The sequence below is a fragment of the Mus musculus genome, chromosome 9, assembly GCF_000001635.26.
Source record: "Mus musculus strain C57BL/6J chromosome 9, GRCm38.p6 C57BL/6J".
In the NCBI taxonomy this organism is placed as follows: Eukaryota; Metazoa; Chordata; class Mammalia; order Rodentia; family Muridae; genus Mus; species Mus musculus.
In genome coordinates this window covers 15015461-15034381 of record NC_000075.6, presented here as the reverse complement: position 1 = coordinate 15034381, position 18921 = coordinate 15015461, and the positions used below count along the sequence as shown (strand labels likewise).

Here is an 18921-nt window from a genome sequence, read left to right as displayed (position 1 = left end):
GTGAGGACACTGAACTAATACTAGTTAGGAGAGACACTCCCTGGTACGTCAGACCCCAGGCTCTGGCTGGTGTAGTGTAGGCACAGGATCTTGGGGTGGGTCACACCGCATTTGGATGTTAGATGAAAAGCTTTCGAGTCCCCTTTCCGTACCGGACTCCTTAAGAACAGCACTTGCCACTTGAATGTTTGAATCTGTCTGTGAAACCCATGTGATCTGTGTAGCATGTCCTTGGCTTTGCAGGAGTCTCATGACACTGTCCTCTTAATGGTGACAGTCCCCATAGGTTCCTTTCACTTATAATCTCTGACAGTACGGGGTGGAGATGCTCAAGGGCTTATCCACAGAAGGTTTCTTTGTATCAGGAATTATGAAAGCTGGCTTTTAGAGGATATCCTTGAGGGAGAAATGATGGCGTCAGCTAAGCCGAGTCTTGCTTCAGGTTGGGGCATTTCTAAGTATTAAGTCCATATTTCTCAAGAACTGTCTTTATGGCAGTGGATTTGCTGGAGAGTTTTAAAAGATAAAACTAGTAAGTAGGTAAGGAATTACTAATCATGTGTACACTAAAAAAAATGCAGCACGAGACTCAAGAAGCCAGCATCCTGCCCCCTGCTGGCTGAGAAGTGATAACCAGAGCTGCCTTTTCTTTGGTTTGTGTGTGTGACAGGGGAGTGGAGTGGGGAGTTTGTCACTGGTCTAGAACTTGGCAAGTAGGCTAAGCTGGCTGGCCTGCGAGCCCCCAGGGGTCCTCTTGTCTCTACCTCCCCTGCACTGGGGGTATGAGCACCAACTACTGTCTCTGGGATTTTTTTCCTATGTGTTCTTGGGGGCCAAACTCAGGCAACTCGTTTCATGCCTAAAATGAAAAAAGTTAGTTATGTAACCTGTTAGAAAGGAAAAGAAAACCAAGTGCCTATTGAATATAATTGTTTGTGTTTATTTGTTTTGTTTTTAGAAAGCAACAGCAAAGAAAAGAGATCCTAGAAGCTCTCCTCAGGGAAGGCCTGACCTGATTCCCCCTGCATGCTAACTTAACCTTGGGCACATTTACTGGACTTTCAGAATGCTTCTAACAACCTGCTCTTAAAGGCATGTTTGGAAGTTGTCACACCACTTGTTTCTTTTACATTATTCTTGAGCTAACTTCCCCCATCTCCCTCTTGCAGTCTCTATGTGTTGCATGCCCACTGTGGGTCTGTGCCAGCTTCTCCAACTACCCTCTAAAAACAAAGCCCAGGGCCACCAACACAATCCCCCTACTATAAGCTTGGCCAGTCTGCATTGCTGAAAGGATTTACTCCCTGGCTCTCATATGTCGCATATGTTTCAGTTGTGACAGACAGACATCTCTTTCTACCATGTGAGCTCCATGCAGAGACTCCCCACTGCCTTTCTGACACTACACAGAGGCCTGGGTGCTTGGGTAAGGTCTGTGTGTGCCAGCTGTTAGCAACAAATTTTGCTGGCTCTGTAGTGCATGTGTGAGAGTGTGTGTGTGTGTGTGTGTGTGTGTGTGTGTGTGTGTGTCTATGCACACGTCCGAGTACACACCAAGGGCGTGTAGTGTTTGGCTTGATCACTTCTTATTCCCTTGAGATGGGGCAAGCCCTATCGCTCTCTTCCTTATTCCCTGGACCTCTTGCCCTCCTCCTCCTGTCCCCCGCAGACCTCCGGTTACAGGCCCACGTGATCATGCTCAGCTTTCTATGTGGGTGTGCACATTTGAACACAGCTTCTCATGCTTCCTCGGCGAGCACTCTTAGCCACTGAGCCATCCGTCCAGCCTACCTGAGTGGTTTAAATGATACCTTTTTATGAACTTGCATCTCAGCTCAGCATTGGCTTTCTCGAGTTGATTCTGGCCGTCTTGTGTGTTCTATGTAAATTGGCTAACCTTGGAGTCTAATTATACAGACATGATCCAGCCACAGGTCTGTCTGTTTTTTTCCCCTCTCCAGTCATATGCGATATATATATACATATACATATATACATATATATATATCTTGAATCATAAACTAGCTAAGTATTGATTAGACTATTATTTAAATGCTCTGAGTTCATTTGTAAGACACAGAATAATGGCAGTAGTTCACAGGTTTCTTTGATTGGATGCAGTGTGGACCGGTTACTTTCTATTGCTGTGAACAAATTCCCTGACAGAGATGACTGAAAGGATGAACGATTTGTTTTGGCTGATGGTTTCAGAGGAACCTCAGCCCATCGGAGCCTGTTGTGGTGGGAGCCTGTGGCTGTGGCTCTTACACCATGGTAGACAAGGAAACACAGGGTGGCCTGGCCTATACTAGAGGCCTTGGCTGTGACCTCCAAAAGCCTGACCCTCATGACTTGTTTCTACTCATTGCCCACCCCCAGAGAGTCTACTACCCCACATAGCATCAGCAGTTGGGGAGCGAGGAACATTTTAGGCTCGAGCCATCACAGCTGTCCTGGGAATCCCAGTGGGACCGGTGCTTCCAGCTCATAGCAATGAATGAAGCAAGCTGAAGAGGAGTATGGTGTGTACACGATGCCGTGTGTACAGTCTCCGTGGGTTTCCCCAGATCCCTAGCGTTTCACAGAGAAGTCACGTCTGCAGTCACGAGAGCTACATAGCACCCAGCAGAATAACACAGGTGACTGACATCACTGCTAAACAGGAAGCTGGCATCTTACGCTTCTCTAACTGGCACTGTAAGGAAAAAGCCCTGGCCTTCCCTGTGCTCTACCCCAGGTGCAGAAGTCCAGAATATGGAAAAAACCAGGCAAGCACAAATGAAGGTGCACCTTGCTTTGTATGGAGAGCCTATGCTTTGCACGTGTTAGGAGTGTGTTGACAGAGAGGCATAGTTGTCTCTCAGGGAAGTCAGGGTGCACGCACGCCTTTGATCCCAGCACTTGGGAGGCAGAGGCAGGCAGATTTCTGAGTTTGAGGCCAGCCTGGTCTACAGAGTGAGTTCCAGGACAGCCAAGGCTACACACAGAAACCCTGTCTTGAAAAACCAAAAGAAAAAAGAAAAAAAAGAAAAAGAAAAAAAGAAAAAGGATGAGGTAATTACAGCAACATCCCCTTTCACTTTTAAAGTCCTGTGTGCCCAAGATACAAATTTGTAACTAATTTCTATGTGTCTGAGGCAGTTTGTCTTAGGTGACAGAAGTATTTAAAGAATTTAGTCCTTTCTCTCTCTTTAATCTTTGAGGTACCACTGAGCGCCTCTTGTGCCGTTCTTTTACATTCATGGGACGGCTGTCAGACTTCTGTTAGGTATGTACAAGTTTTCTTTGGAAGTGACTTCTGGCACAGGAGTGAAACCTCACACACCACTCAGTTCCATACTGTCGGTTTCCCTGGATATACTCCTGGTCTTGGTCGCCTGTGTCTGGCTATGTTGTCACACACTCTTCCCTGACCACGCTTGCCAACTTTTTTTTGTTTCTCTGGCTGCAGGCCACAAATCCCAGTTCCTACTGCTGCTACGGACAGAATGTTGCTTGTCTCCTTGTAGAGACAGAGCTGTCCTGGTGGCGTCTTGTCCAGTTTGTGGGACTGAGAAGGAGCATCATCTCCTGAAACTCCTCTCTCAGTTGGTGGTAAAGTATCTGGGGTGTGTTAGAGGCTCCTGTAGATAACGCCTGTGCCCATCCTAGCAAAGAGCAAGTGTTACAGAGAGGTGGGCTCTACGGCCCAGGCCGGTGCAGAGGAGTCCTTGTGAGTTAACCTGGCCGAACTGCTACGAAAATCACTTTAGTTCCATCCAAGGCTAGGCTATAAAAAGTGCTTATATTTTCTCACTATTATGAAATATGTGCATGCTTATAAAGTATTCCTACAGAGGAAGGGAAGGCAGTTTTGGACAAATTGGGTCTTCCATAACTTAACTGCAGAATGTCTTGTGTTTGAACCTGAAGGTGAGTTTGGATACAAGTTGGCTGGAGAAGTGCAAGGAGGGAGGAAGGAAAAGTTACTGTGGAATTCTTGGAGCTTTGCTGGCTCTCTGGTGGTTGGGGAGTCAGTTCCATTATGCACACATGCTAAGTCGCCTGCAGCACGTTTTGGCCTGCCCTGTCTCCTGAGACTCGCTCACTGGCCTGCCCTGTCTCCTGAGACTCACTGGCCTGCCCTGTCTCCTGAGACTCACTGGCCTGCCCTGTCTCCTGAGACTCGCTCACTGGCCTGCCCTGTCTCCTGAGACTCACTGGCCTGCCCTGCCTCCTGAGACTCTCTCACTGGCCTGCCCTGTCTCCTGAGACTCACTGGCCTGCCCTGTCTCCTGAGACTCGCTCACTGGCCTGCCCTGTCTCCTGAGACTCACTGGCCTGCCCTGTCTCCTGAGACTCACTGGCCTGCCCTGTCTCCTGAGACTCGCTCACTGGCCTGCCCTGTCTCCTGAGACTCACTGGCCTGCCCTGTCTCCTGAGACTCACTGGCCTGCCCTGTCTCCTGAGACTCTCTCACTGGCCTTCCCTGTCTCCTGAGACTCGCTCACTGGCCTGCCCTGTCTCCTGTGACTTGGTGGCACAGGCGCTGGCCACCCTTCTCCTTTCTATGTTGTCTTCATGATTCTCTTAGTGATGGTTCTCACTGAACTTGGGACTTTACAAGAATGGTTTTCAGGTTTTTTTCCCCTGCATCCTTAAATGTAGCTGGTTCTTTCAAGTGCAGTGCTTTGAAGGTTGTTTTATGGTCTGCTTGAGTCCTTTATATGAGATAGATGTGTGCGTGCATGTGTGTAATATACAGTAAAGGAATTATAATTATTTTTTTGTGTGAAATAAAAACACTTTGTTGACTTTAGGACTGTGCAGAAGACAGCAATCAGCACTGTAATCCCGGTCCCATTGCTTTCCTGTGCACCTCCCAGAACAATAGTCACAGCATGTGTCTCCCTCAGTCACAGCCACAGCATGTGTCACCCTCTGCAAACTCTTTCCAAGTCTTCAGTCTCAGACCCAGTTTTACCCAGAAACTGTCCCTTCTCTTTCCTCTTTCTTTGTTAAAAATGGGGAGTCTGGGTTCCTGCCTCTCCCTAGTCAGGAGTGCCTCCCTTTGCTCCCTGTAAATGGGGGACAAAAGTGAACAGCAAGGGCCATGTCACTCCCTGCCCTCTGCTGCCCCCTGTAGTCTGCAGTGTGGCACTTTCTAGAAACCCACAGGTTTCGAGCTGTGGGTGTTTGTCAGAAGGCACAGACACACTCCAGCCTCGATCCTTATCTTGCCCTTGCTCTCCTGCCCTGTTCTGTGTCAGTGTTGTGTATGAGCTAAAGAAAGGGGAGCAGTAGCAGAAGTAGGCCAGAGCACACACACACACACCCCACCCCCCCACCCCCCCACCCCCCTCCCCCCGTTCAGCTTGAAGATGGAGACAACCCCACCTGGCGTTAATGTCCTGGAGAAACTGTGGCTGGCTCCCTGTTGTCCGTCCTGTGTCTTGGGCCACACTGCTCTGTTTTCGCCTAAGCTTATGCTGCTGCTGCAGATGTGGATCTAGGCAGTGGGAGAGGCCATTGGGCTGCTCTTCTGCTCAGGGTAGAGGTACCTACAAGGTAAAGGGAGACCTTGGTGCCTCGGGTTATCTGCTTAGCTGATGAGACTTTCTTCGGGGAGCCCCGGAGAGCACATTTTTTTCTCTTCAAGATCTCACCATATTTTGCCAGCTCCATGGGTGTGAATCCCACAGCTGTCTCTACATTTCAGCCAACCAGAAAGAGGGTTTTTTGTTCTTCTTAGCATGAACCTGAACTTGTGTGTGCTATAGTAATTATTTGTCAATCAAGGATCAGGGACCCAAAATTCCTTAGAACAACTTGAGGGAGCATGGTGTAGTTGGTCTCATAGTTGCATAAGTGCAGTCTGTGGGTGCTTGTCGTGGGCCTCGGACTATGGGATCCTGGGGGAGAGAAGCAGAATGAGACTGGACAGGACAGGGAACCAGTTACATCCTGCAAAGGCATACCCCAGCGATCTGCTTTTCCACAAGAGCCACACAACCAAGTTTCCAGAACTTCCCAGAGTAGTACCACCACCTGGGGACTGAGTGAGCCTGTAGGAACATTTCGAAATTCAGGTCATGACATGCGCATTCTGTATAGAGATGGCCAGAACACTGGAGATTCCAGTGCTTTCCTGCGACTGACACAGTGGTGTGGACCCTGCGAGACTTGCTGGGGGGTCTTATGGGGTTCTTTTGTCAAGTGTCGAGGCCGCAGGCTTCTCGGTAGGCTGTATAGCTGGGTGCCTATCCAGTGCCCCTCTCCTGGTAGTCCTCTCTTTATTCCAGCTTTTTTTCTTAGTTCTGTGTCTGCCCTAGCACGGCTTTTGGCTTTTTTGAGTTAGTTTCCCATTCCTAGGCAGAAAATACCAAGTCCTGGAGTATTGATCTATTTCATTTGCTGGAATGTTCTCAGCCATTGCCAGAAAGATCTCCACTTCCAGCCACTTGGGGGCGCCATCTGCTGAGGCCACCCTAGTGGGGACTCCTCTAGAGGCAGGCTGCTGGAGTCGCTGAGTCCAGGGGCTTGTGGAAAGAGGGGTGGAGGAGGGCTGGACCACTTTGAGCTTTAGTTCCCTCTAGGGTAAAGGAAATAGGCTGGTTCTCCCCCATATGGCAGTCTTGAGTAGGTGGCAATCAGAGGAACTGGTGGTGTCCAGTGAGTGCCAGTCGCGTGCTGTCTCTGCACTCTAGACTAGGGATGTTTCCTTGGGACCTCAGCATCTCCTCAATATCCAGCTCTCTGTTTTCTCCATTCTCTTGAAAAATGTTTGCTATACAACGTTGAGATGATTTTCTTTGTCAAGAGTTTCTGCTACTACAGAAGGAAAGTCCCTGAACCCCAGAAGAGAGCTTGAAGCACTTTCCCTCAGGGAGAATGTGCATAAGTACTGCCCATGAGTGTTCTGAGGGTGGTATCCAGGAATGTTCTGAGCCAGGCAGGCTTCCGTGGACTCCTGACAGCACTGTCTGCTTTCATGAGTATGTGGCCAGATGTTCCCAAGCACATAGCTTATCAGCAAAAGGACTACTCATCCCACGTGTCCATTGCACACTTACACATTGGTAGGTAATGGCAGGAGATGTTAGCAGGGTCACACTGATGCAGGAAGAGTGTTGGAAGACTCACGCACCCTGGTTTTTATAAAATGCTAGATCTTGAGTTTAATGGGTTGAAGGAGCCCAGAGCACCGGAAATGTCTTACCCATTCCAGCTCATACTTGACACCCCCACTTAATGGTAAGAACTGTCCCTATCCTAGGATGCTTTACAACAGCTCGTGACGTCAGGGTGATCTCTCCCAAGCCTTGATGTGTGCTTTCTTGATGTCTGAATGTCAAGTCACCTCCTGAGGAAGAAGGGGTATCCAGGGCCTTTACCGTGCAGCCCACCACCTCAGCAGTCTACCCTCCTGACAACACACACCACTTCCTTATCTTTATCTAAGTGTGGATCATCCCTTCCCGGGGGAGGGTGGCCCTTGGAGGCCTGCCATATTCTAGGGCCTAGGGACTCACCTCGCTGTCTCTGCCCCCTCTCCGTAGAGTAGTAGAGGCAATGGTGGTGTGTTTTAATCTTTAAAGCAGTGCAGGAAAAGTCAACTCATGGCTTCCAGGCTTCACAGAGCCACCAATGAGAACTCGGCACTATGGTAACCACTTTGCTGCCTCCCTCCCTCCCTCCCATCCCTACAACAGCAGTGTTGATATTAATGTCATCCCCATTAGAGACCCAGGCTTTGGAAGGTTAAGTGATTTACCAGCAGTGAGTCACCCAACCAAGTGGCAGAGTGAGGTTTAAATGCAGCCACAGGGCCCAGGCACTCAGCACCACTCACCCTGCGTGGGCTGTGGAAGAGAGCGTGCCTCATCTGTAGGGGGACTGGAGGGATGAGGGCAGGGTAATGGGAACTGAGCAGCAGGTGGTTCAATGCCTGTGACACATCCCCTCCCCAATAAACACTGGACGAGGACAAGAGGCACAGCTCTGCTGGACCCTAAGGCCGCATGGGTTGAGTGACTGCTGCTCAGAGCCCCGCATCCACACACCTGTGTGTGCAGAGGGTGCCATTCTCACTTTGCTGTGGAGAAGTGTCTTAGTTAGGGTGTCACTGCTGTGAACAGACACCGTGACCAAGGCAAGTCTTAGAAAGACAACATTTAGTTGGGGCTGGCTTGCAGGTTCAGAGATTCAGTCCAGTATCATCAAGACGAGAACACAGCAGCATCCAGACAGACATGGTGCAGACGGAGCTGAGAGTTCTACATCTTCATCTGAAGGCTGCCAGCAGAATACTGGCTTCCAGGGAGTTAGGATGAGGGTCTTAAAGCCACACCCACTGTCTTAATCAGGGTTTCTATTCCTGGACAAAACGTCATGACCAAGAAGCAAGTTGGGGAGGAAAGGGTTTATTCAGCTTAAACTTCCATACTGCTGTTCATCACCAAAGGAAGTCAGGACTGGAACTCAAGCAGGTCAGGAAGCAGGAGCTGATGCAGAAGCCATGGAGGAATGTTCTTTATTGGCTTGCTTCCCCTGGCTTGCTCAGCCTGCTCTCTTATAGAACCAAGACTACCAGCCCCGAGATGGTCCCACCCACAAGGGGACCTCCCCCTTTGATCACTAATTGAGAAAATATCTTGCAGCTGGATCTTGTGGAGGCATTTCCTCAACTGAAGTTCCTTTCTCTGTGATAACTCCAGCCTGTGTCAAGTTGACACAAAACTAGGCAGTACAATTGACCCCTTGTCAACTTGACACACAAACACATCACTAAGAAACCTCAACCCTTAGTTTCTTATTCATCCCCAAGATCTAAACAACTTTAAAAGTCCCACAGTCTTTACATATTAAAAGTTCAATCATTTTAAAATATCCAGTATCTTTTAAAATTCAAAGTACTTTAAAATTTAAAGTCTCTTAACTGTGGGCTTCACTAAAAATCTTCCTTCAAGAGGGAAAAATATCAGGGCACAGTCACAATCAAAAGCAAAAATCAATCTCCAACCATCCAATGTCTGGGATCCAACTCACGATCTTCTGGGCTCCTCTAAGGGCTTGGGTCACTTTTCCAGCCATGCCGTTTGTAGCACACACCTTGTCTTCTAGGCTCCAGCTGCCTGTACTCTACTGCTGCTGCTGTTCTTGGTAGTCATCTCATGATACTGGCATCTCCAAAACGCTGCTGTCTTCCACTGTAACTTGGCTTCAACACTAGCCTCTCATAGGCTCTCTTCATGGTGCCAAGCCTCAACTCCTTTGCATGATCCCTTCAGTCCTGGGCCAGCAATTGCAACTGAAGCTGCACCTTCATTAATGGCCTTCCATGGCCTCTCACAGTGCTTCCGTGACCTCAACTGCTCTTCATGACCCCTTCATGCCTTCAAAACCAGTACCACCTGGGTGACTCTTACAGATTACCAAGTCCAGCCACAGCACAAGGTACAACCTTGGCTATCTCTGGAACACAGCCTCTTTGTGCTTTCAGAAAACACTTCCCAGAAGATGTCATCTCAACGATGCTGGTCTCTTCTTAATCACCGCTAATTTCTTAGCTCCAGCTAACCAGCATTAATAGTCCCAGTAAGGAAAAGTTTTCACTTTAGTAGTTCTGGTATCTTGTTAATCACAGCTGATTCTTCAGCCCCAGCTAACCAAAACCACAGAATCTTCACAATCAAAATAGCAATGGCCCTGAAAAGAGTCTTTAATTTTCCCTCTGAAATTTCACAAGCCAGGCCTCCATTTTCTGCACTATTTTCAACATTATCTTCCAAGCTCCTACACAACATCTCACAGAGCTCTTAACACCGAATGGATCTTCTGGCCCAAAGTTCCAAAGTCCTTCCACAGTCCTCCCCAAAACATGGTCAGGTTGTCACAGGAATGCACTATGCTGGTACCAATTTGTCTTAGTCAGGGTTTTTATTCCTGCACAAACATCATGACCAAGAAGCAAGTTGGGGAGGAAAGGGTTTACTCAGCTTAAACTTCCATACTGCTGTTCATCACCAACGAAGTCAGGACTGGAACTCAAGCAGGTCAGGAAGCAGGAGCTGATGCAGAGGCCATGGAGGGATGATCTTTACTGGCTTGTTTCCCCTGGCTTGCTCAACCTGCTCTCTTATAGAACCAAGACTACCAGCCCAGAGATGGTCCCACCCACAAGGGGACCTCCCCGCTTAATCACTAATTGAGAAAATGCCTTGCAGCTGGATCTCCTGGAGGCATTTCCCCAACTGAAGCTCCTTTCTCTGTGATAACTCCAGCCTGTGTCAAGTTGACACAAAACTAGCCAGTACACCCACAGTGACACACCTTCTAACAGTGCCATTCCCTAGGCTGAGTATATACAATTCATCACTGTTAGGATTCTGTCTAAGGCTCACCCCACAGTTACCTGGCAACAGCCAGGTGTGCCTGACCCACTATAAAAGGGGCTGCTTGCCCCGTCCTCCCCTTCTTGCCCTCTTGCCTTTCTCTCTTGCCTCTTGCTCCCTCTCTCTCCCCATTCTCCCCCCCCCCCCCCATCACGTGGTCATGGCCAGCCTCTGCTTCTTCCTCTCTCCCTCTGCCTCTACTACTCTCTTAACTCCCCTCCCTATGCCCTGAATAAACTCCATTCTATACTATACCATCTTGTGGCAGGTCCCTCACAAGGGAGGATGCCTTGGTATTGGCCGGTTGAGACATCCCCTTCTCCCATGCCTCACCACACCCCCATAGAACATATCTTATACCTCTTTATATTTTTATAAACGCAGCAGTCACAAGAAGGTCACATTCCACTGTCCCTTCTCAGAGGAACACATTACAACAGAGCCCTGAGTGGGACCCAGGTCTTCTGTCCTCATCCCTACACAACCTCATCTCCTGTTGGGAAGTTCATCGTCTTTGGCATTTGCCTTCTAAATCTAAACCATTTAGGAAACAATTTGGTTTATGCCCCCCACCTTTTTCCTTTAGAGGAAATAGAAAATTACTGCTTTGCCCAGCAGGCATCTGTGGTCATTGTCCCTTCAGACTTTTCTTTCTTAGGACAAAAACAAGTTCTTTTCCCTGAGGGCTGTGGAGAAAGCTCACAGGGTAAAGTGCTGCATATGAATGAGAATCTGACTTTGATCTCCAGAAACCACTAAAAGGTGGGGTGTGGTAGTTGGGTGTGGTACAGTGAGGCTTGGTACAATGGGGCGTGGCACAGTGAGGTGTGGTACAATGGGCCAGTAGTACATGCCTGCTGGGGATGCTGAGGCTGAAAGACCCTAGGGCTTACTGGCTAGCTAGCCTAGCCCAAGCTCTGAAAGGTTCTAGTGAAGGACTTTCTATCAAGAAATAAGGTGGAGAGAGGCTCAGGGGTTAAGAGCACTGACTGCTCTTCCAGAGGACCCAGGTTCAATTCCCAGAACCCACATGACAGCTCACAACTGTCTCCAGTTCCAGGGGATCTGACACCCTCATACAGCAAACACCAATGCATATAAAATAAAAAAAGAAAGAAGGTGGAGGATGAATAAGGGTAGGAGGATTGTTCAAGGTTGACTTCTGGACTCTGTGTACCCACATGAACCTGCGTTGAGTTGACCTTGTAGTCTGCCCACCACTTCTTTGTTGACTCCCTAAAGGCAACATTTCAGCATTTCTGTTTATTCTTTTCCCGTTCCCTGTTGTTTTTATGGTAGTTTACTTCTTTCTAGAATATTCTCCCAGCAGAGCCCAAGCTGCTGTCAGGGCCAGTGTCAGCCAGGTGTGCTTTCACTGTGTTAAGTTCCAGTATGTGCTGGGTGTTATCTTAGTCCCTTCCTCACCGTCATCCCCTCCTCAGTCCTGGTGCTCACGGCCCAGACCAAGCTTCTTAAACTTTCTCCACTCGTGGCCATTATGAGCACTCAGGTGTGTGGGTGTGCAAATCAAGTATTTATTCATAAATTATATATGTCTTTAACACCATTCTTGTTTTTTTAATAAAATTACGTACTGATGGGTGTGCTTGTTGCCGTAATTCATCCGAAAGGTATACTGATTTGGCCATTATGCAATAGTGATATTAGGACAACATTTAGTCTTTGTTTTTCATAATTTAGCCATTATGCTTCCATGAGAGCTTTGTATGCACAGTTAAACAACTACAGTTCGTAACTCTCCCTGTTTGCCTTGTATGACTGTGATAAACACCAGGACCATAAACAACTTGAAGGAAGTGGTTTGGTTGGTTTACACTTCGATCAGTGAAGGAAGCCAGGGCAGGAACCTGGAAGCAGGAACTGAAACAGAAGCCAGGGAGGAGTGCTGCTACTGGCTTGCTCTTCCTGGCCTGCTCAGTTACTTACATACAACGCAAGCCCACCAGGTGCCCACAGTGGGCTGGGCCCTCCTGTATCCTTAAGGAACTATCCCACAGACATGCTCACAGGCAAGACAGAACTAATTCTCCACTGGCTTTTCTCTTCCTGCGTGACTCCAGCCTGTGTCAAGTTGAGAGCGTCTGTGGAGTACAATAGCGTACCCTAGTCTTGGCTGTGAGCTGAGTTGCTTCTGGCAGGATTCAGAGTGTTGAATGGTACCAAGTGTGCACTGTGAGTTCAGAACCCAGGTTTCCATGAGACTGTGCAATACTACACGGAGGAGCACTTCCAGCAAACCTTGGATTCGTTGCACATTTGAATTTGAATTTTTGATCATTGCATATCCAGAAACCTTTTACTGTCAAGATTTTTTAAATACCTGCATTCAGTTAGTGTGTGATGTTGCAGCTCAGTGCAGGAAGCGCTGACCACAGACAGCACTTAAGTTCCGTGGGGATAGTTCCGTCGAGCGAGGAAGGCAGGTCCGTGCTTCATTCATTTGGAACTATCTGCTTTGCTTCCCAGGTACCCAGATAAGCTGCTTCTCCCCGAGTTCTTTCTCCTGGCGACAGGCTGCCTTTGTGGATTCATACTGCTGGGCTGCTGTACAGCAGAAGAGCTCCCTGCAGAGCGAGTCTGGAAACCTCCCACTGTGGCTGCACAAGGTAATGAGATGCTCTACAGATAGAGATGTGGAGGCCTGGGAAGGCGGTGCCAGCCACAGTCCACGATATGCCAGAGGGTGTGGTCAGCCACCGGCAGAGCCTCAGCAGTGACTGCATCCGACATCTATGGGGAGCAGATAAGAAATAGATGCTCTCTGAATTTTAGCTCTTCAGTGAGAGGCACCTTGTACGTCTTTGTCTCCGTTGTGTCCTTAATTCCCCTGCAGAATGTGACACAAGGGCTCACTTAGACAAAGTAAAGACTAGCATAGTTGGGTTGCTTCTGGCCATTGTGTTACTGGAGGACCAGAAGCCCGGGGGTGAATCCTGCCTACACAGCTCTTGAGTGGCTTTCTGGTAGGTGGATGTACTGAACGGAAGGGGAAGTACTACACAAAAGGCATTGGCAGCCAGGCTGATCAGGTTAGAGAGAAGAGGTGCAGGTCAGGAAAGTAAGAAACTGTAGCCAGAGCTAGCAAGTATGCAGAGGAGCACTCTTTAAGTGACCACCTTCAGTCTTGTCCATGAGCGATGATGTGACATCTCAAGTCTTCTCTGTGAATGAGCATGTCACTCTGGGTCTTCCTGTGAGCAGTGGTGTCACACTCTGGGTCTTCCTGTGAGCAGTGATGTCACACTCTGGGTCTTCCTGTGAGCAGTGATGTGATGTCACACTCTGGGTCTTCCTGTGAGCAGTGGTGTCACACTCTGCGTCTTCCCTGAGATCTTGGGTCTCCTCTGCACATACCGAGGCAGGACTCTGCTTTAGCCTGTCCTACTGGTTCTTTTGCCCCTTGTAAAAACCAACCAGAACATTTGTCTCATCTGATACTAATCTACTGAAAACACAGATGTGCATCTTCTGCAGGGCTAGAGCTGACTGCATATCCTCTGCTACTGTAACTGCGTCTGGACACCCAGTCGGCCTTCTTCTCTTACAAGACTCCATGCACATTTGACGTGGAGGTACCACGTGATGCCTGGGTTGGCCTTTCCCCTTTAATGTGCAGCCTGCGTGCAGAGTGGGTTCTTGTCGGCCTTGTGTGTCAGCATATCATCTTGTAAGGACCTTCAGCACAGGTGGACGCTTGCAGAAAACAGGAAGCCTTGTAAATCTCGGTCTGTGCTGCTGTAGTTTTAAGTCCATGTTAAATTGTCATTGTGGAAATGCCAAGTTGTGGCCAGTCTGAGTTGGCATTGGCTGAGCCTCAGATTGTAGCAGGGATTGCTTAAGGTAAGGGTTGGCAGGGACCTGAGCTGCCACAAGACCACTGGAGCAAGAGAAACCCTCAGTTGTTTTTGTTTTTTTTTTCCAGATGTTGGGGTCATAGAGTAGTCTGGGGCTGCACAAACAGAACCCAGGTCTGCAAGTCAAGGGGACCTGCTGGGATGAGCGTCTGAGGCTCTTTCTGGAGCTGAGCTCATTTGCTATGGCGGTTCTGAGTATCCCAGCTCTTACCAGGCTCTAGGACTGGGGACAGAAAGTGAAGAAACCTGCCTGGTCAACCCTCAGGCTTAGCTGGGAGTAAGGGGCTCCCTCCCTCCCTCCCTCCCTCCCTCCCTCCCTCCCTCCCTCCCTCCCAGAGGTTAGAGTACTGGTCTGAGTCATTTCAGGGACTAGAGTACTGGTCTGAGTCATTTCAGAGCCTGGACAATGAGACTACTTGGACATTGACGATGTCTCTAAGTTACATGTTTGCCAGAGTGAAGCTGAGTCCCCCCCTTGGAGGAAAGGGACATCGTCTAGAGCATCACCCGTGTGCTTTCTTTGGCTCTTTATGCAGGGTGTTTGGCATTTATACACATATGACATACCACAAATGAGGAAAATCCAGAGAAAACTCACAACAGAAACATGTCCGTAGGAGGTCTTGATCAGACCCATCACTACTACCAGTGGGCTCGAGGAACTGAGATACATGGAGGTTGTCTCAGGGAGCTGGAGGAATCAGGTTTCCTAGCTGCAGACAGCGACATGGAGTTCCTTTTAGCTGATGTTGATCGAGGGCCCTCATGCTCTGCTTGGCAGCAGTGGGCCACAGAATGCGTCTCAGATTCTCAGATTCTCCCTGGTGGTGAACTGAATTAGAAAGAGAGACAGAAAAGATAAAGCATGGTTTTCCCAGAAACCCAGGGACAGAGCCGTGAGTTCTCCTGTCCCTCAGCTGTTCTCCGAGTGGAGCCCAACTCACTGGATCTGTTATTCCTCAGTGCTCCCGCTGCAGGGCTTTAGTGAAGCGACAGCCAGGTGGTTGTGGGTGAAGAGTGAGTGTATAGAAGTAGTGATTGGTAAAACAGAAACAAAAAACCTGGCTCTGTTCTTCTCAGAAAATGTGCCTTCCTTACACACAGCTGGGTGGACAGGAGGGAAGGGTGTGACCAGGAAGACTGTGTCCCGTGAGTCACGAGAACGAGGTGGCTGAGAGGCTGGAGACCACATGGAGATGCTGAGCTAACAACCCAGCAGGACTGCCTAGGGCAGCACTTCTCAACCTGTGGGGGAGTCGCATAGCAGATATTTACATTATGATTCATAACAGTAGCCACATAACAGTTATGCAGTAGGAACAAAATAATTTTATGGTTGGAGGTCACCATGGCATGAGGAACTGTAAAACTGGTCGCAGCATCAGGAAGGTTGAGAACCACTGGCCTTGGGAGTGTGGGGTGAGGCACTTCCCGGAGATGCTTCGTCCTGTTGGGAAGCAGGGTGGCCACGGCACAGTGGAATGGAAGCAGGGTTATGGAGAGTAGGATCTGTGACTGCCAAACAGGCATATGGCAAATGCTGGACCAGTGGGAGCCGCTGCGTGGGCCTGGCAGTATGCTTGGTTCTAAGAGTCTGTCCTCAGAGCCAAGTCGTGGTGGTGGTTAGTGGTGAGAGGAGAGGCAGGGGAAGCCTCGCCAGTTACAGAGGTGGGTTCTGGTCGGCAGGAGGGGAGCAGGGAGAGCCTAGTGTGTCAGAGAGGAGAGGCGTGGAGACCACCAGTCAGGCTCAGGGAAGGCTCTGGTCAGGACAGAAGCGGAAGGATGTGGGCGCTTCTGAGAAGGGAACGTGCCGACAGCACACAGGGCTTGATACCACACAGCCAATCACAAGGTGACACCAAGAGATCTTGAAAGCCACACAGTCACTGTTAAAGCTACCCCAGGAAGACAGGCACTGTGTTTATGCTTATGTGTTGTGGTAGCAGCTGACCAACCACTGGGGTAGCATGCCAGGTGTCTGGGGCGCTGACATAAGCCACTTCTCCTATAAATTAAATTTGTCCAAGTATTTTATCACAGCAACAGAAATGAAACTAAACTAGACATGGAATTGCAGGTCTGAGTAGAAATCCCCACAATGGCACACTGGTGTGCAGGCTCACACTGTCTGAGGAACAGCAGTCTAGTCTGGTGGCGCCCACTCGGGGCACCTGTCAGGGTGATGTGTGGAAGCTGTGAGACCGAGGGTGTAGAAGGGATGGTGTCTCTTTAGTTCCTTTCTGTCCCTGTGATAAGATACTGAGGAAAAGCAACATGGAGAGGAAAGGGTTCATGTGGTTCATGTGCAGGTCGTAATCCACCACTGAAGGAAATGAGGGCAGAGACCAGGAACATTGCTTGCTGGCTCACACTCAGGCTCACACTCTGGCTCACACTCTGGCTTGCACTCAGGCCCACACTCTGGCTCACACTCTGGCTTGCACTCAGGCCCACACTCTGGCTCACACTCAGGCTCACACTCAGGCCCACACTCTGGCTCACACTCAGGCTCGCACTCAGGCTTGCACTTAGGCTCACACTCAGGCTCTCACTCAGGCTCACACTCAGGCCCACACTCAGGCTCGCACTCAGGCTTGCACTTAGGCTCACACTCAGGCTCTCACTCAGACTCGCACTCTGGCTCGCACTCATGCTCGCACTCAGGCTCTCACTCTGGCTCGCACTTAGGCTCTCACTGAGGCTCGCACTCGGGCTCGCACTCAGGCTCACATTCTGGCTCACACTCTGGTTCACACTCAGGCTCATACTTACCTAGCTTTCTTACACAGCTCAGCACCAGCTGCCCAGGGAGTGGTGCTGCCTGCAATAGGCTACTTCCTCCTATCAGTTAGTAATAGTGACAGCCCCTGCCCCTGAGACACACCTCCAGGCCACTCTAAGTGAATTCATCCGAGGCTCCCCACCAGGTGACTATAGGCTGTGTCAAGCTGACAGTCAAAGCTACTGAGGACAGACTCTGGGGAGCAGTGGCACTGAGAGGCAGGAGTAAAGGGCAGATTATCCTGTACATATAAGCTTGTCAGTACAGTAGGGTGAGCCAGATGCTTCCAGGGCTATTCTGGGGCAGAGACCAAGATGAAGGACATGGGTGTGGTGGCAGGGGTTGAATTTTGTCACCCAAGATTATGTTGCCATCTTAACCCTGTATACTGAGAGTATGACTTGAGTTGAACAGTTTGTTAGAGATTCAGTCGTGAGTTATGAGGACCAACCCTGGAGCTGATGGTGTCCTCTTACGAGGAGAAAAATTGCACATAGACACACGTCAAGGGGAGAGAATGTGGGGACACTTGTGGGGGAGGTGGCCTCCCCAGGGCCTTCGGAGGGAGTTCTGTAGGACTGGCCTACAGAACAGTCAGAGAAAAGACTCATTGTCCACGGCCTTGCAGTGTGTGGGATTTGATTGTGAGAGTCCCGGAAATGAGCAGGGCTTACAGTCAAGATGGCTCACTGTTTAAGAGCAGGCTCTGGTCTGCAGAGGACCTTGGTCTCTGAGGCTCTTAGTTTTAGCATCCACCCCTGCCTGTACCTCCTGTTCCAGGGGATCCGACCCCCACACATACCTAATACACACACTCTCACACACATAGACATAATTAAAAATTAGGTAAATCTAAAATATATACTTTTCCAAGATTGTTCCCTAACTAGAGAAGTAGCCCATGCCAACTGGACATAAAGCTGTGGCTTTGGAGTTGGGCACAAATCAGTAATCATAGCTGCTATATTCCCACACGGAATGTTTTTCAGTTTTTTGCCTTGTAAAAATAAAATATAGAAATATGTTTAATCTAAAACTTAAAAAAACAGTAAACATATGTTATAGTGGTACAATTTACATGTTAAATAACAATGCAATAGGATGATCTTATATAGCTTTAAATAGAAGAAATGGGAGAATTTTCAGATTACAAAACCCCTTTCCTCAGAACAGTCTTTTTAAGTCACTTTTTTGAGTGACTAATCGTGCTTAATTCCTGTTGTTCAGCTTACAGTCCTCTGCATATCCATCCACTGAGCTCCGACCTCCCAGACAAAGCTCAGTGTCCACTAAACTCCCATTCCTCAGCTCTTGGCAGCCGCCTAGCTTGTGTGTCCACCAGGCATGGCTCTCAAGGGACTAGGGGTTCAGGGTGTGTGTAAGCATGTCTCAATTCAGTGCCAGCTAAACTCCAGAGACATTCTTCAGGGTAATGTTCAAGTGTCTGTCACCATGGACTGGCATTGTCAATTCTCCCTGTTGACTAGGCTGACCTTCTCTTATCCCTTCCTCTGGACTCCTACCCCTGCTTTTTTCACAGCTGATGGCTACCCCTGGCACTAAGAGCAGGTATTTTTTGCTGGGCAAGTGAGTGCATCCAGGATACCAGCAGAGGGCGCTCTAAGACTGCTTGAACTCTGTTCTCTAGTCTCGTTCAGCTCATCATGGACAAAGATTAATCAGATTTCTCTGAAACAGAGCACTTAAAAGAAAACGGGAAAGAATAGAAAATACTTAACAAAGTGGGCAAAATATTTTTCTAAAGCAGAGTCATAGAGACTTGGAGGATTCACTGGAAACCTCTGGCATTACCTGGAATATGTACAAACCCGGGAATGAACCCCACCCACACTTGCTAGAGTAGAACTTTTAACATTGGGGTTAGTGCCAG

General features: G+C 48.9%; 1 protein-coding gene across 1 annotated transcript in view; it reads left to right on the top strand.

Annotated features, from left to right (window-relative positions):
• Panx1 (pannexin 1) overlaps nucleotides 1-18921 on the top strand; it is a 39694-nt gene that overhangs the window by 11097 nt on the left and 9676 nt on the right. The window contains exon 2 of the mRNA NM_019482.2: nucleotides 12861-13000. Coding sequence (NP_062355.2) covers nucleotides 12861-13000 — 140 coding nt within the window. The remainder of the gene's footprint in view (nucleotides 1-12860; nucleotides 13001-18921) is intronic.